Genomic DNA, 18,474 nt, shown 5'->3' with positions numbered 1-18,474 from the left:
CAGACACTCTACAAGCAAGCTGAGAGCTGTGTTAGGACCAAACATCACTTTCTTTTTGAAACTGTAAGTCATTACAAAAGACACAGAAATTGTCCACAAAATATGAGCCTCTTTAGCAAAGCTGCCAAAACATTGGCTGCTCTGTGGCTTGATGCAGATGAAACTTCCATCAATTCCCAGAATATCAGATTTGCAACTTTCCTGAAGTTTCCTTCCTCGTCTAAATTAATACAGTGGCTTTGAGCTCTGAGCGAAAAGGCCTGATTCCTTCTGGGCTTCTGTCCAAATTTCATGTGTTTGCAAGTTGTATTCAGTGCCAGGGGATTTTAAACTTATTTTATAGAGACTTTCAGTATGCATCCTGAATGAATAAGGTGAGATAAGCCTATGTATTTAATTCTCTGCCCCACTGACATGACTGAGAAAACAGGAAATCAGGTCGAATGCCAAATGCACGGTTTAGCCACAAACAGGAAAGGAGTGAGGGAAGCACCAAGCAGCGTGTCAGTCATCACTGGCAAGCTAGCTAGGGAGGGAATAAAGGGAAGTCCTCCGTCAGAGCTTCACCTAAACCCCACCTTGGAGCAGCAGAGATGAATGATAAAGCCAGGTCTGTGAACAGCTGACAAGGAGTGGATTCTCGCACTCTGGAGGCTAGGACTAAGGAATCCCAGAGCGAGGCTCTCAGCTAACCCGGGGTGGTTATGATACATTGAACGCCGTGGGCCCATGGCCGTGGCTGGCTCTGCTCACTCTGACTCTGGGGAAGGGCTGCAAGGCTGCTCTGCGGGGCTGGTTGGAGGAGGTGCTAACTTCTAGCCGCTGAGGCAGACTGAGAGGGGAGCTCAGTCACTGCACGGTGAAAACTCCCTTTCCTACATTCCCTCCCCCCCCCAATCCACCTGCCACAACTCCATACCCCAAACAGAATAATTATACTTCCACAGTGGAAAAATTATAAAAAATTTAAATTATCACCCTATTCTTGGGTCTGTACCTGAAAGATTTAACAAAGATCCACATGCTTTTATTCAAAATTAATCTCAACTCCCTAACACTAAGCAATCAGATATCCCATTCTGTAGATGAGCTGGGGAAAAGTAATTGGACATTAACAAAACATTCAGCATTTCAAAAGAAGAAAACTAATTTTAAAAACAGGACAAGGGGTACCTGGATGGCTCAGTCAGTTAAGCATCTGACTCTTGATTTCAGCACAGGTCACGATCTCAGGGTGTATGGGATAGAGCCGTGCGTCGGGCTCTGTGCTGATGTTGCAGAGCCTGCTTGGGATTGTCTCTCTCTGTCACCCTCTCTCTCTGACCTCCCCTGCTCATGCTCGTGTTCTCTCTCTCTCAAAATAAATAAATAAACTTAAAAAAATAGATAAAAGATAAAAGCAGAACAAGTGCTCTCTTCTGAAACAGACTTGTTTCAAGAAACAGGAAGAAATGTTTTAGTGTCTAACATATATTTTCAAATTTTCAGCAAGATTTAAGACCCCATATTAACAAAACAGGCACTAATGGGCATAAAAAGGAAACCATCGGGATGCGTAAGTATACTCAGAATGTCAAAGTAACAATAACCACATCCTAAAAGAACTCAGAACACAGAACACTGGATGCTGCAGGAAACAAAATCAAACAAATGAGAAACCTTATATAAGAAATTCTCCCAACATCAGAGTAAAAAAGTTAAGGAGACGAAAATTTTAATTAATAAGAGAAACAGGGAACAGATTTGGGAGATGTAACTAATGTACATATAATAGGAGTCTTGGAGGGTCTGAATAGAGCAGGCCACTTAGAAGCAAAAAGAGGAGATAAAGAAGAATGAGAAGACAGTCTGCCTGGGCTGAAAAACGACCTGAGTTTTCAATTTAAAGGGTTTATTTATAGAGGAAACACTAATTTTTACAAATCTACAATCAGACAAATACTGGCCAATTTCGGAGTTTCAAAGAAAATATTCTAAAAGCATTTTATCCAGACAGAGAGAAAAAAAGGTAAGTTTCCAACAAAGGGGAGGCAGTGGCACCAGCCTTTATTCCACAGTATTTAAAAGCCAGATGGCAAAGGACAGTTGAAAGGGTCTGGGGGGAAAGACTGCTACCATAATGCTGGCAGATCCTCTGGGATAAACAAGAACTCATAAAGCAAAGGATGCACACATCCTTTCCCAGCCAATTACTCAACATTTACCAACAACCGGGAATAAAGTCAGAACATGATTCTAATAATTGGAAAGACTACAGAAATGAGCAATAAACAGTGAAATGACTAGAATTCAATTTAAATGACTATAGTTGATGTACTGTCATCTTTAACAAAAAATCTTTTGAAAAAGATAAAGAAGATACATGAATAAAAATCTGGATTTAAAACCCCAGATCAGGGGCGCCTGGGTAGTTCAGTTGTTTGAGCATCCGACTTTGGCTTAGGTAATGATCTTGTAGTTTGTGAATTTGAGCCCTGCATGAGGCTTGCTGCTCTCAGAGCATAGCTTGCTTCAGATCTTCTGTCCTCATCTCTCTGTCCCTCCCCCACTTGTGCACACACACTCTCTCTCTCAAAAATAAATAAAACATTAAAAAAATATCCCAGATCATGTAAACCACAATTATGGATGGAGGGGGAGGGGTAGCACAAAGAAAAATCATATACTAAATATCTCCTATTTTACAAGAAAAGAAAGTATATAGCTTCTGACAATAACAGAAATGTCAATTTTACAATTATGTCTTTTAGAATTTGAAAGCATAATTATTAAAAAGAAATACAGTTAACACTAGAGCAAAGACTTTGGTTTCATAGAAACTATGGTGGGTGCGAAGCTCAACTCACAAATTGTGTGAAGAAAGTACCGATCTCTCCAAACTTCTGGTATCTCATCTACCAAATAGGGATGATAATGGTTCTTTATTATAGGCTTATTTTGACGAGTGACTAAAATCAAGTGTGTAAAGTATATAGCCCACTGCCTGACTGTGGAAGTTCAGCTATAATAAAAGGGGTGGGTGGGAGTAAGGTGATAAATATAACAAAAGAAGAGAAAATAAAATGTAAAGCAAATAGCCGAATTAAACAGTGAGCAGAAATATCAAACATATCAAATTAATCAAACATATCAATTATTACGATACTGAAGAGGGATTACATTTTTCTATTAAAACACAAAGACCTTCAGACAAAATTTTTTTTAAAATACAGATACTCTTGTTATTTTTAAAAAGACAACATCATTATTTACTCAACATAATATGTGAGTATATACTATGTACCGGCCACTGTTCTAGGACCTAGGGATATAGTAGGAAACAAAAGACAAAGCCTCAGACCCATTCAGATTTGGGGGCAGCACATTCCAGGCGGAGGCCTGGGCATGCTTAGAGAAAAGTGACCAAGAGGAAGGTACATGAATTCAGAGACAGAACTGAGAAGGTCGGGCCAGATTCCGTAAGACTTCTCAAGCCATGTCTGGACTGGGATTTTACTATCAATGAGAAGTGAGTCACTGGAGAGCTCTGAGCAAGAGTGATATGGTCCAATTCCCTTTCCTCGACAGTGAAAGTACACCATTCTGACTGGTGTACTAGAAACTGACCTGAGGGCAGTAAGAGTAGAGGTAGAAAGATCAATGAGAAAATTAGTGTAATAATCTAGTAAAGAGATGATAGTGTCTCAGATAAGGGTGGTAGCAATGGAGATGGTAAGGAAGCAGTTGGACTCCTCCGGACATAGTTTGAAAGATTAGCTGACTGTTTGGATGTAGGAAGAGAAAGAAAAAGAGGAGCCAAGGATGACTGCCAGCCTTTTGGCCAGAGCCGTGGAAGGATGTGGTTGCCCACAGCTGAGATGGGAAGGGTAAGGGAAGAGCAGGTGTGGGAGACAATGACTGGGCATCCTGTCTCAGATGTGTGAAATCTGAGAAGCCCTTTATGGGGAGAGGGAAGAGTAAAAGAAATAGCCAGTCAGATCTTTGAATCTGAGAGGACAGAACCAGAGATGTACATTTAATAGTGATCAGCATATAATATCGTGAAACCAGGTCAATTTACCCAGGAAAGAAGTGCAGATTGAGAAAGAGAGGTCCCAGGATGAAGGCCTGGAACACATCACTGTCTAAAGATGGAGGACAAGAGGAAGAACCAACCGGGGGGTGGAGAAAGAATGGCCAATGGAGTAAAATAAAAACCAGAAGAGTGAGAGGTCTTAGAAGCCAAGAGGAAAGTAGGAGAGAATGAACAAGTGTCAAACCTGACTGACAGGACAAGGAAGACGATGACTGAGACTGTCCATTGGATTTAGCGATGGAGAGGTCACCGGTGACCTGGACAAGGGCGGACTGGTGGAGAAGAGGGGGAAAGCCTGAAAGGCAGGGTAGGAAAGACAAAGGGAAGAGAATAGACACAACTCGTAAGGAGCTTTATTATAAGGAGCAGGAAATTGAAAACATCAGTAATTCAAGAGACAAATGGGATCTAGAGATGATTGTCAAATGTCAGGATACTTGATGATGCAAGAGAGAGGGAGTATATTGCTATGGTGACAAAGATTTTTAAAAACTAAAAGGCAAATAAAAGAAAGCAAAAACTTAAAAAGTACAGCAATGTAAGAATAGGCAAAGTAGAATCCAAGACAAAAAGCATTAAATGGGATAGAAATTAATATATATTTCTGGTAAACTATGGAACTTAACTAAACAAGTCTTCCCCATAAGAGTACTTCACCCAGATGAATTTATGGGGAAGACTGTAAAACTTCCTTGCATTTTTAAACTGATCCAGACTCAAAAGGAACATATTTCAATTCATTTGAACAAACTAGCAGAAACCTGATACCAAAAACTGACAGAAAAGGGAAGAAGAAACAAAGTTAAATCTCTGTTACAAAAATTGATAAAATGTCTTAAAGAAAATAGGAGTAAATTAAATCCAGCAACGGATTACAAGAAAACCAGGTAAAATCCAGACAGGATTTATTCCAGAGATAAACTGATAGCTCCACATAGACAACAGGACTATAATTATTTATATTATTATTTAAAAGTAGAAAAATAGGGGCGCCTGGGTGGCTCAGTCGGTTAAGCGTCTGACTTCAGCTCAGGTCATGATCTCACAGTCCATGAGTTCAAGCCCCACGTTGAGCTCTGTGCTGACAGCGCAGAGCCTGGAGCCTGCTTCAGATTCTGTGTCTCCCTCTCTCTCTGCCCCTCCCCTGCTCATGCTCTGTCTCTCTCTGTCTCAAAAATAAATAAGAACATTAAAAAAAATTTTTAAGTAGAAAAATAATTAAAATTGTCTCAGATGTTAAAAGATTATTAAATATAAATTCATTTAATATTCAGGACAACAAAAAATTATTTAGGCATAGAAAGGTATTGCCTCAACATGATAAAGAATATCCATCTGAAACCCACTGCCAATGAAAACCATATATGATGATCAAACATTTGAGGCATTGCTAAACAAGTCAAGAACAAGAGAATAATGCCAACTACAACCATTACTTTTCAATAGGGTCTTGGAAATTTTAGTCAGTGTAGTAAAACAAGGAAAAGACATTTTTAAAAGCATAGCTATAAGAAAGAAAAAAGATAAAATTATCATTGTTTTGCAAATTATACAGCAATCTGAGTAGAAAACTCAAGAGACTAAAAGGAAAAATTATTAAAACTCTTTTTTAAGTTTCATCAAAATGGCAGTATGCCCAACACGGACAGGAATCGATAGCTTTTTACAGACTATACTAGGTAGATTCTAATTAAAAATTCTACTTTCAAAAGCAAGCTCTCTCTTCCCAAAAATCTCTCTGGTGCAGTGCCATCCAGTACAAAGGTAGTGTGAGCCATATATGTAATTTTAAATAGTCTAGTTGTCACATTAAAAATAGGTGAAATTAATTTTAATATGTTTAATATGTCCAAAGTATCATTTTTTAAAGTTTATTTTGAAAGAGAGAGAGAGGGGGGGAGAGAGTGTGTGAACAAGCACAAGTGGAAGAAGAGAGAAAGAGAGAGAGAGAAAGAGAGAGAGAGAGAGAGAGAGAGAGAGAGAAAGAGAGAGAGAGAAAAAATCCCAAGCAGTCTCCAAGCTATCAGCATGGAGCCCGTCATGGGGCTTGAACTCACAAGCTGTGAGATCATGACCTGAGCCAAAATCAAGAGTCAGATGCTTAAATGACTGAGCCACCCAGGCACCCCCAAAATATTATTTTAACATATAACAATATTTTAAAACAACTTTTGAGATATTTTCATTCTTTTTTCAAGGAGCCTTCAACATCATAGGGTTTGTTTGTTTGTTCTGACGGCACATCTCAACGGGAATAGCCACATTTCAAGTCCTCACTTGACGTCATCTATGGTGACCATAAATGGTCAAGCCATCTATGGTCAAGGGCCATTGATGAAATAGGACAGTGTAGCTCTAGTAGACTTAGCTATGTGCCTAAGAAAATTTGGGGCCTAAGAAAATATGGTTGGGACTTACAAACTTGAAAATCTCAAAACTTCTAAGGAACATAAAAAGACATTTTAGTAAAAGGACAAACATGACATATGCCCAGAAGGAAGTCCCAATACTGTAAAGATACCAATTTTCTCCTCCAACTTATTATATAAATGGAACATAAGCCCGGTCAAATTTCCAATGACTTTTTTGGGGGAAGATCTGACAAAATGATTCCAAAGACTGGAAGCATAAATGCCAAAGAATAGCAAGACAATTTGAAAATAACAAGTAAAAACGTTTGGAGTTTGCCATATCAGATATCTAAGTATCAGTTTCTTTTTTTTTTTTTTTTATAAATTTTTTTTTTAACGTTTATTTATTTTTGAGATAGAGAGAGACAGAGCATGAACGGGGGAGGGGCAGAGAGAGAGGGAGCCACATAATTGGAAGCAGGCTACAGGCTCTGAGCCGTCAGCACGGAGCCCGACGCGGGGCTCGAACTCACGGACTGCGAGATAGTGACCTTAGTGAAGTCGGCCGCCCAACCGACTAAGCCACCCAGGCGCCCCTCTAAGTATCAGTTTCTATATATTTTATCAATTTATAAACATTAAAACAATGCAATACTGGAAGTTTGATAAAGAGACTATAAAAACTACTACAGGTAAGAATTTAATATATGATAGGAGGAATTATAAATAAGTGGGAAAGGAATATGTTAGTAAATACATGTATTGGAACCACTTATAAAAAATGTACAGTACACATGTCTATTTTATATCTTACACCAAAATAAATACTGCATGACTTTTTAAGTGAAAAAATAGAAAGCCGTAAGGTGACAGAAGTCTGTAGTTGAACATTTACATATTTATATAATTCTGAAGTAGGGGGCCTCTTAATAGAAATCATAAAGTAAAAGAAAAACAGATTGGTGATAAAATACTCTATCAAAAACATTTAAAAAGCTAATTTCAGGGGCGCCTGGGTGGCTCAGTCGGTTAAGCAGCCGACTTCGGCTCAGGTCATGATCTTGCACTCCGTGAGTTCGAGCCCCACGTCGGGCTCCATGCTGACAGCTCGGAGCCTGGAGCCTGTTTCAGATTCTGTGTCTCCCTCTCTCTCTGACCCTCCCCCATTCATGCTCTGTCTCTCTCTGTCTCAAAAATAAATAAACATTAAAAAAAATTTTTTTTAAAATAAAAAGCTAATTTCAAACTGGTAAAATGGGTCCAGTATACATAAACAATAAAAATACTAATACATACTAAATATTATATATAAAATACTAAAAATACTATTTCATAAGTAGCTTGCAAAGATCAGTAAGAGAAAAAATGAACAATACAAAAGAAAAAAGAAAGGGTTAATGACAAACAGGCCAACTTACAAAAGAAAGGACAAATTTTCACCTATCAATTGGCAAAGATGAAAAGACAGTGATTATGTTTGACAAAGGTACAAGAAATGGGCACTCTTGACCATGACATGGACAATCATTCTTGAGGGAAATTTGGCAGTATGTATGAAAAGCGTTAAAAACATGTGTATCTTTCCCTTTTTCTGAGGTACCTAAACTAAGCAAATTCACAGAGACAGAAAGTAGAACAGATATTACCAGGGGCTGAGGGAGGACCAATGGGGAGCTACTAGTGAATGAGTACAGACTTTCTGATTGGGATGATGGAAACATTCTAGAAATGTATAATGGTGATGGTTGCACAACACTGTGAATATACGTAATGCCGCTGAATTCTATACTCAAAAATGATTAAAATGGCAAACTTTAGGTTGCAATGTTACCACAATTTTTAAAAGGTTTTCCATTGCATGACTATAAACATTCATTAAACCATGTTTCTATTTTTGAATATTTAGGTTTTTCCCAAATTTTTAACAATTAAAAAATATGATTAAAACTTAGACCCAGTATTTTCATTTGTTAGGATTTATCCTATGATAATAATGAAGGATATGGGTAAAGATATGTATTTTCCTCCTGGCCCTGTTTATAATAATAGAAAGTGGGAAATGTAAATAACTAATATATAGGATTGGTCAAATAAATGATCATACGCAGTGGAAAATTAGGCAGCTATTGAAAAGTATACTACAGACAAACATCTACTGATATTAAGGGGAAATGATTAAAAACAGTATGTATGTAAACTTTAAAGGAAGTAAATGCATAGGAAAGTACCTGGAAGAATATATAAATTTTTGTTAGCAGTATTACCACTGAGTGAATGGGATTTGTTACATATTTATGCTTTTTTTTCTTGTTAGTATTTTTCTGTAATGAGCATGAACTCTCTTTGAAAAAAAAAACTAATAAAAGAAACTTAATTTTGAAGAAATCATTTAGTAACCCTCCCAGTTATTTCTCCTTTCTCAGAGGTAACACTGTGCTTTCACTTACTATACAAAGTGCCCCCCCCCAAAGAAAACATCAGCTTGACAGATTGTTTATTATTATCTGACAGACCAGCAGGTATTTCTTTCCCTGAACTAAATAACTATGAATGTGGTTATATGAAGAAATCCCTAGGGCACCTGGGTGGCTCAGCTGGTTAAGCATCCAACTTCTACTCAGGTCATGATCTCACGGCTTATGAGTTCGAGCCCCACGTCAAGCTCTATGCTGACAGCTCAGAGGCTCCAGGCTTTGGATTCTGTGTCTCCCTCTCTCTCTGCTCCTCCCCTGCTCACGCTCAGTCTCTCTCTCTCTCAAAAATAAATACACATTTAAAAAAATAAAAAAATAAGAAATCCCTTTGGGCTTTGGTTTGCTTCTAAGCTGTGCAAAGTATCCAATGAAAATACTTTCTACTTTTGCTAAAGAGGTGGGTTTCCTTTTAGAAATGAGGGAGATGCTGTCACTGAGGAGTAATGCTACATGTGAAGCATGTTAGACATTCAAGTATCTGACCGGAACCTAGTAAAATTGAGAGCAAGAAAACCGTAATGCCTTATACAGTATCCCAAAAGCATATGCAACTGTAGAAGAAATAATATTATAATAGAGGTATATAGCAAACAGATCCAGTCCCAAAGGCGTTTTTGTTTGGGTGTCCCATATAGTAGTTGTAAATCTAGAACAGGAAACTTAAATAATTAAGATCACATATTTATAACATCATATTCGATTAGGTTAGAAAAGTGCAATTTCTGTCATCATGTCATAAAAAGATGTGTTTTTCTCTCAGATCTCTTATAAAGAAAAGTCTCCTCTATTGTTACAGATAGGGCTGTTTTCAATCAGTTACAAGGAGCAATTCAATTACTAGATGGTTTAGTGCAGTAACTGACTCCAGACTAATTTAATTTCTTTAGGTCTCTAAAGATCAATTGATCTGATTTGACCCATCCCCAAAGGCTGTTTAGGGAAAATTCAGACTTAAATACCTGGAAATGAAATCCAAAACCTTGGCCAATTTCACACTAGTTAGGTCATCTTGCAAACTTTCAGCTGGTCACAGAAGATGCTCTTTTTGCTCTCAGACCATTGAAAGCTACTCAGCTTCACGTTCATGTGACTGCTCCCCACATCAGGATGCTTATTCAATAAGTGGAAAATGTGCCTGCATGTATTATTAAATCTGCTGTTCTAAAGGGCAGTCAGTCTGGGGACTCACATCTCGTGAGTGCACGTGCAACTAAGAGGCTATTTTTACTCTAGGAGTAGTTTATTAAGACTACTAAAGTACACTTAGATGGGGCAAAAAAATAATATAATTATTTCATATTTTTATATTTATAAGGTATTTCATAAATGTTATCTTACTTGATTCTCATAACAAACCTCTGAAGTGAGCAGGGTTATTGTTCCCATAGGAAACAGACTCAGAGGCTAGGAGACTTCTCCAGGATCACTGTGCCAGTAAAAGGCAGAGCTGGGAGTCTAACTGATGAGTTTGTCACCCAGTATATTATACCCATCCCTTGATTTGAGACAGAAGATAGGGCACACACTACAAAAACACACCACTACGGCCCCACTGAGCCACTGTCTTCATTCTAACCTGCTACCTGACTTAAACAGACAAGTTCACTTATGATTCCACCTGTACACATCTCCTTTGCATCAGTGCCTCTGGCGTTCCAGAAACAAATGAAAAAGGTCACACTTGAATGAGAGCAGCCTTTGCAAATGGATTCATTTGTCACCCACACTGCTGATGCTACATTCTCACTGACTTCAGTCTCAAGGCCTATCTGCTTGCCTTTGTCCCACCTAATTAGAGAGCTACCCACTTGGAGTCTCTCTGCAGTTTGCAATGGATTTTCTTTTCTTTTCTTTTCAAAAAAATTTTTTAATGTTTATTTATTTTTATTTTTATTTTTTTTAATTTTTTTTTCAACGTTTTTAATTTATTTTTTGGGACAGAGAGAGACAGAGCATGAACAGGGGAGGGGCAGAGAGAGAGGGAGACACAGAATCAGAAACAGGCTCCAGGCTCCGAGCCATCAGCTCAGAGCCTGACGCGGGGCTCGAACTCACGGACCGCGAGATCGTGACCTGGCTGAAGTCGGACGCTTAACCAACTGCGCCACCCAGGCGCCCCATTGTTTATTTATTTTTGACAGGGAGAGAGAGAGAGAGAGAGAGAGCGAGCATGAGTGGGGGAGGGGCAGAGAGAGAGGGAGACACAGAATACGAAGCAGGCTCCAGGCTCTGAGCTGTCAGTGCAGAGCCCAACGCGGGGCTCGAACTCACGGACCGCGAGATCATGACCTGAGACGAAGTCGGACGCTTAACTGACTGAGCCACCCAGGCGCCCATGCAATGGATTTTCAACCACAAGCTCAATTTTCTTTCCCTGATCTCAGCACCCACAGCCACTTGTCAAGCTCCCCAACCACTTAATGTCTCTCTTTTACTCAAATCCCATAGCACCTGCCCCACTTTCAGCCTATCCTGCTGGCTTCTCCACCTCCCCACTGAGTCTCTATATCTGTTTCTCCAACTCAAAACCACCCACCCCCCATGCTCTGCCACTCGGGAAGGCTGAGGGAAGGATCAGAAAGATGTTGTTAAAATGTGTAATTAGTTCTTCATCTGCAATTGCCAGGACAGGTTGGAAAGAAGTGCGGAGGTCAGGAGACGTGACCATGTGGTAGGTAACACAGGGTGTGACAGAAACGTGTAGCAGTTAGTAGGGAAATCGCACAAAGATTTGGAGGTAAATTAAACCTAAAGGCTGGTGGTGAGGGTACACCACCTGTCAAAGACTTCAGGCCACATGAAAGAATAAGTTCAGAAGATAAAAAAGGTCTAAAGATCTAATGTGTAACATGGTGACTAGAGTTGATAACACTTTTTGTATAATTGAAATCTGCAAAGAGAGGAGAACTTAAATGTTCTCATACAAAAAAAAAGAAGTACAGAAAGTTACATAGTAGGTGTAAGAGTTACAAATAATCAGGTTGAAAAATCTTCTCCCTATAAAAAACACACATTTTTTTGACATTCCTATGGGCAAGCTATGGATCTCATTATAGTCGTTACTCATCACATAGATGGCCTCGCAATGTGTGAACCATTTCAATTAAGTAAAAAGTGAAGTTCCAGGCACACGGTTGTCACTTGTCTTCTTAAAGGTCCTGAGATCTGATGTCTCTCCTACAACACAGACTCAGTCTACACCATAGGTAAAATATGTGCCTTGAGTTAAATTAGATCTCCTTGCTTCGACATTCCAAACTACTCATATTCTTCATGCTAGCAAATATGTCCACTTCAGAAGGCAAAGGCTATCAAAATTCCATTTCTCTACAGATTGCCACTCGAGACATGAAGCTTAGTATCATCAAAAGGATTGAGTCGTTGATAATGAAGAAACCCTATTTTTTACAGTTGAGTAAATGTCCCAACCAAAAAAAACACTTCCTTGGAAATAGCACAGAGCAGACGCAGACATAGCAGCTGTCAAAGCTTAAGCAGCTGCATATCTAAGGGTTTATAGGTGGAAGGGGAAGTGGGGTGGCGAATCGGAGACTATCTACAGCAAGGTTATGGTTCTTTGGCGTTGAAAGGAGTGTGTTCCTACAAACTCGCTCTTTTTTTTTTTTTATCTTATCTGGACAAAAAAGTAAACAGAAAATTCTCATTACCTCTCAATGTCAGTGAGCCTGGAGGAGTCCCGGAATCCTTTGGCAAAAGGGTTGCTATCTATTTTCAGCTTGGTTATCTGGAAAGGAATGAATGGGCAACAAGACAGTATCATTTCCGAGGTTTGAGTTTGTTTTGTTCATTTTCCATGCCACCCCAAGAAAACTTAACGTCTCTCAGGACCGTGGAAAGGGTGGAAAGTGACAGAGAAGTTCGCAGGAGGGATGGATCACAGCCGAGTGGGACAGCTGATCAGGGAAGGCCTCAGAGAGGAGGGACTTGGAGACCGGCTGGTCCTGGAGAACAGGCTGAAGGTCAACGTATAGAGACAAATGGTGGGGGTGGAGCTTTGTGAACACTGTGGCTGCACTGTGAAGTATTGAAGAGGGCAGTGAGTGAGGGAGCTGTCTAGGCCAGCACTGGTGGGTGATGGGGAATAGAAACAAGAATGTTGCCTCATGCTGAGTTGGCAGCATCATTTGTGAATCCTATAGGCACATACATATACCACAATGGATGCAAAGATAAAATGGCCAATAATAGCTTCATGTTCAATACTAGATTGAAATCCATGACATAAATACATGATATAAAGCTTTCAGAGTATAATTTACCCCTGCTCCCCTTTCCATCTGACCAAATTAGAATCAGTCTTTTGTTATCCTCCCGTACAATGCTATTTATAGACTCCGTGCTTACACAGGAAAAAAAAAAATTCCCTAATAAGAATCATAGTCTGAAGTCCTGAGTACCTACAATGTCCTAGTCATAATTCCCACAGTATTAATATTAATGTAAAAAGATCCATTAAATCGTATGTACTGTCCATCCAAAGAAATAGACATCAGGTTAAGAAGCAAAAAAATAAAAGAAACACCGATTAAAAGATACCTGACTTGTAAAATTCATGATTAGAGCCGAAAAGAACCCAGGAGGACCAGGACACGGCTAATAGATATCTGAATTAGAACCACAGACACCTTTAAACAGAGTCATAGGCCATTGGTATCAAAACAAGAACCCATGTAAATCTTTAGAGAGAAATGCACAAAACAGTCTTAACCTGAAGAAAAAGTTACAATTGAGGCACATCCTCCTCGTAAGCACTAAACAACAATCAAAATAACCTGAAATACTCTTATGCCAAAATGCAACTATTCCTCTGATCAGAGTGTATCCGCTGTTCATTTTAAATAACACCTAAAGGATTGCTTTTGTTCATTACAAAAGAAAGGCATTTGTTTCCATTTTGAGTTTTCTAAATATGAACTAACCAATGTACAAGCTGCAAAGAAGCTGTTTGTCTCACGTAAACTAGAACTTCCTGCACTATCCTATTCAGAGACTGCACTGCTCTGCCGTGAACACTGGCAGGATATAAGATTGATCATTGGATACTATTAAGTCTTAAGAGTACTCGACAATATCTCACAAATGTTCATTTTTAGCCTTTTCACACTCGTGCAGCCAAAAAAAAAATTACTAATTTCCTTTTCAGCTTAGTTAATGGACATTGGTAAATAAGGAAGGAAATAAGAAAAACTGTTCTTAGTGAATAACAACAGCTAATTTAAGTTTGCATATAAAGAAATAGCCAGGACCTCTGAGGTTGCCTGGTTGATGGCCACCCAGGGTTCATACAAAACCTTCTCTACCTCTCCACCACCACTTCCATAGCCATGGATTTCTCAAGGGTCAAGTCTGTGTCAGTCCTTCTTTCAGAGTAGGATTTAGGTTTGGGCTTTTGTTTGTTTGTTTTATTTTTGTTTGGGGGGGGGGGCAAGTGAGCAAAGGGCAGAGAGAGAAAGAGAGGAGAGAGAGAATCTCACAAGGGGCAGGGAGAGAGAAAGAGAGAGAGGGAGAAGTGGGGCTCACCCTGAAGTGGGGCTCGAGCTCACCCAATGCAGGGCTGGAACGCACAAACCGTGAGATCGTGACCTGAGCTGAAGTCGGATGCTTAACCGACTGAACGACCCAGACGCCCCAGGATTTAATTTTGAAGGTCAATTTTCAGGATGAAGGAGAAATTTTTTATTTGTTTGAAATAAACTGTAAATATCCTCTAAAGCACAAGCAACTCCAATGTTCTAAAAACACCAACAAGAGTTTTAAATCCTCAGATAGGAGCTATGTCTCTTTCTACTGAATAATTGTAAGTTAAAACGCTTTCTATTTCCAAAGTGCCTTATAGTTCACGAAAATGCTTTCACAATCATTCATCAACACATCTTTAATGAGGACCGATTACCTATCCTGTACTATGCTAAATGTTGGATCATGCAAAACTGAAGAACACATGGTCCCTGCCCTAACGGAGCTTAAAATTCCAAGGCACAAAGCAGAGGGATACATAGCTTCCCAGAACAGACGGTGACTTACAGGCCACTAAAGATGGTGGCACCATAGTCACTGAAGTGCTAGTGATGTTAAGGGTGAACCAAACCCAGATGAAAATTTCAAACCAAAACTGTGAGGTAGGACAGTAAAGGCTTCCTTCAGGCTCAAGTCCTATAACCTAATGAATAAATTTTTTTTTAATGTTTATTTATTTTTTTAATATATGAAATTTACTGTCAAATTGGTTTCCATACAACACCCAGTGCTCATCCCAAAAGGTGCCCTCCTCAATACCCATCACCCACTCTCCCCTCCCTCCCACCCCCCCATCAACCCTCAGTTGAATAAATTTTTAAAGTGAATAAAGTTTTATGGAGACAATGGCAGATATCTGATGGAAAAGCTAATTTTGAAAGAAGTTCTTTTACAACCATCCCAAATGTGACTACCAAGCTTTGTTTGAGTCTTCACAAACTAATAGAAAGTATGATCTATCTGGCATAATGAGTAAAAAAGGCTGTTGATCTGCTTTGTCCCTGTAAAGGATTTTAAAAATTATATTCGCTCTTCTTCATTATTTTCAAAAGGTAAAGACTAGTGGCTCAGAATGTGATGACTGTCATAGAGAATAAATACTCTCAGCATGTGTGTGTTGTTCGAGTGATACGTCACCATATTTCATATTACTGCCATAACTCTGAAGAAGTGAATCACATTCAACAGGTGTTCAGATTTCTTTGGGATTTTCTTTCAGTATTAGAATTTTATTTTATTTTATTTTATTTTATTTTATTTTATTTTATTTTATTTTATTTTATTTTTTAATGTTTATTTATTTTTGAGAGAGAGAGAGCACGAGGAGGGGAGGGGCAGAGAGAGAAGGGGACAGAGGATCCAAAGCAGGTTCTGTGCGGATAGCCTGATGCGGGGCTCAAACTCAAGAACCGTGAGATCATGACCTGAGCTGAAGTCATAAGCTTAACCAACTGAGCCACCCAGGCACCCCAGAATTTTCTAGTTCCGACATCTTTTCACTCCCTCTTTCATAATCCCCAGGCAGATCAATGGTAGCTTTTTTTCTTCACATTTTGATAGGATTTCAAAAGTACAGGAAAGATTCAAGAATAGTACAAGGCACTCTCATACACCTAGATTTACCAATTGGTTATAGCAACGATTTGACTTTAGTGTGCTAATTAGAAAAGGGGCTCAAGACAATAACCAGCTATTTACTTTTCTCTATAGACCATTTTATCGAATTTCAGGGAAAATAATCGCTTTTGGAAGTCAGAAGGAAAAAAGCTGAATCGATGTCTAATTACTAAAATTGTATGGGGGCCCTGGATTACCACTACAATCCTGAACAGGTTTTATTAAGACCTGATTGGCAGCACAAGGACTAGGAGTTAAATTTCCTAATGCATCCACCGTGTCCACAGCGGGTATCACTGGTCTCTGAGTTTGCTGGGGTGTTAACAATAAGACCCCAGAAATGTCTGTTGAAGTTTGCTTCAAGAACAAGCAATCAGAAATACGATTTCATCTTTTTGCCAGTGATGGGCTAGCAAAACTCTTCTTGGATTGACACAAATAGCATTTCGTTTTCTAATTTTAAAATAAAATAATTTTTAAATAGCAAGATTTTAACATTCTAGGTAATCATGCATTTTTAAAAGGTCACGCATAGATTTTATTCCATGGATATTCCAATAAAAACGAGTAGTTACATCGAAAGACATTTATTTCTGAAGATAGAGTTGTATACCCCTTTGTGAAATTTGTGATAACTGAAAAAGTTATACCATCCAAGAACTGATTAGAGAAAGGACTTGAGTTACAGACGGTGATCTAAGCTGGACATCATTTCATTTGTTCTCTAACACAGAATCCCTGCCATGACATGCAACACTGTTGAACAGTATCATCCATGTCGAGGGTAATACTACAAAAGGGTCCCAAAATAGTGATCAAACATAATACATTAGAAATAAAATGAAACTACAGGTATAGTTTATAGTTCAAAAACAAATTTTAAAAGCAGCAACGTTTTTCATTTTGTGAGGAAAAGCATTAAAGGGCAGGCTTCCTGCAGTCTGGTGGGTGCCTGCATTTATGCAAATCGCTGACTACTTCAGGCCAGAATATACTGCTGTTTCTTCACCTGTTATCTTAATAGAATACATTTCTTTTTTTGTAAGTAGGATTCTTGCCCAGTGCAGAGCCCATTACGTGGCTTGAACTCATGACCCTGAGATCAAAACCTGAGCTGAGATCAAGGGTCGAACGCTGACCCGAATGAGTCCCTCAGACACCCCAAACATAATGCATATCTTAACCAAGAAAAATTCACTCTTTTAACATCTCCTTTATCTATAGATAATAAATGTATGCAGAACTGAAGAGCAGATTTTGACACAGCCAGCTGCACCAAGGAGAAGGGGACCTTTCCCAGTGGTTACTACTCCATGTGATATCACTGGACTCTGAATCCAGCTGGCCCTCAGAGACCATTTCTCCAACTATCAGGAAAATATCTGTCCAAAGGCATTTTAAAAATGAAACCTGACCTACACTTCAACTCTACGGCAATGGTCTGCCTGCTCAAAAACAACGTATGACCTTTAAATCTTAAATTATAAAATAGTTTGTTGAAAGTGTAATGTATTTAGGTTTTATCTAATAACGTAAGGAAATGCAATCATTTCCTCACGAAAACTAGAGGAAAAAAAAACAACAAAAAATGTCCCATTTTCATTACTTACAAATAAAACTACCAGCCACAATACAGGAGAAGCTTTTTCACAAATTCTGTTGAAAACTGATTTCACTTTTAATAGATATAAAAGTAACAGTGCTATCTAAAGAGATACAAAGGTGAGCCTCAGTGTGAACTTCTAAATCTCTCTCTTCTTTCTATCCTTTGTGCACAAAAAATTCTAATACTTATCCTAAGTACATGTTTATTTCCTATATATTTACTTTATTGTATATCTGCTGTAGGGAAATAGTACACAAGCATGGGATAGCTGTGAAAATGCAGTAGATGTGGGAAGGCTTGAGAAAGAATCAAGGATAACTTTAGAAAATTGCTTAAGACTAAGGAAAACATTAACCCCCAGGCTGATTTATTCATCCCACATGTGTTTATTGAACACATGAATTTTGATTGGTCTTGTGAGGTTTATGAACCATTTACAAAACTGGCTTATTAGTATACCAAATTAAAATCTTCCACTATTACCTGAATTTCAAATATATACATGGCATGGGAATTATGGTTTAGCAGTACATGTAAAGAAATAAACTCAGACACAGCAGGATCTATTGAAAAAATTCGTTCTGAATTTAATCACTCCTATTAAAGGTTATTTAGCAATGAAGTGATATACTAATCACATTAATATTTATACTTTATGATGCAGTGAATGATAGCTAGGAACTAGTGAATGGATTTTAAGCCCACTTATAATCTCAATTAGAAATAAACATTTGCAAGATGAAAAACTAGCGTCAGGATGTGTGTTTATTAGTATCTTAGTCTATTTTAATGTATTTTACAAATTCATTGTCC

At 38.6% G+C, this 18,474-nt stretch overlaps 1 protein-coding gene and 1 long non-coding RNA gene across 2 annotated transcripts in view; one reads left to right on the top strand and one right to left on the bottom strand.

Annotated features, from left to right (window-relative positions):
• TBX20 (T-box transcription factor 20) overlaps positions 1-18,474 on the bottom strand; it is a 61,598-nt gene that overhangs the window by 25,332 nt on the left and 17,792 nt on the right. The window contains exon 6 of the mRNA XM_058724609.1: positions 12,569-12,645. Within this exon, the coding sequence (XP_058580592.1) occupies positions 12,569-12,645 (77 nt within the window). The remainder of the gene's footprint in view (positions 1-12,568; positions 12,646-18,474) is intronic.
• LOC131509146 (uncharacterized) lies at positions 1,627-17,686 on the top strand. The gene is made up of 2 exons (XR_009260316.1): positions 1,627-2,008; positions 17,280-17,686. It is a non-coding gene; the product is annotated as an uncharacterized LOC131509146 (long non-coding RNA).

Source organism: Neofelis nebulosa, chromosome 4, assembly GCF_028018385.1.
Source record: "Neofelis nebulosa isolate mNeoNeb1 chromosome 4, mNeoNeb1.pri, whole genome shotgun sequence".
In the NCBI taxonomy this organism is placed as follows: Eukaryota; Metazoa; Chordata; class Mammalia; order Carnivora; family Felidae; genus Neofelis; species Neofelis nebulosa.
The sequence above is the reverse complement of the archived record's forward strand: the minus strand, read 5'-3'. Positions and strand labels throughout refer to the sequence as shown.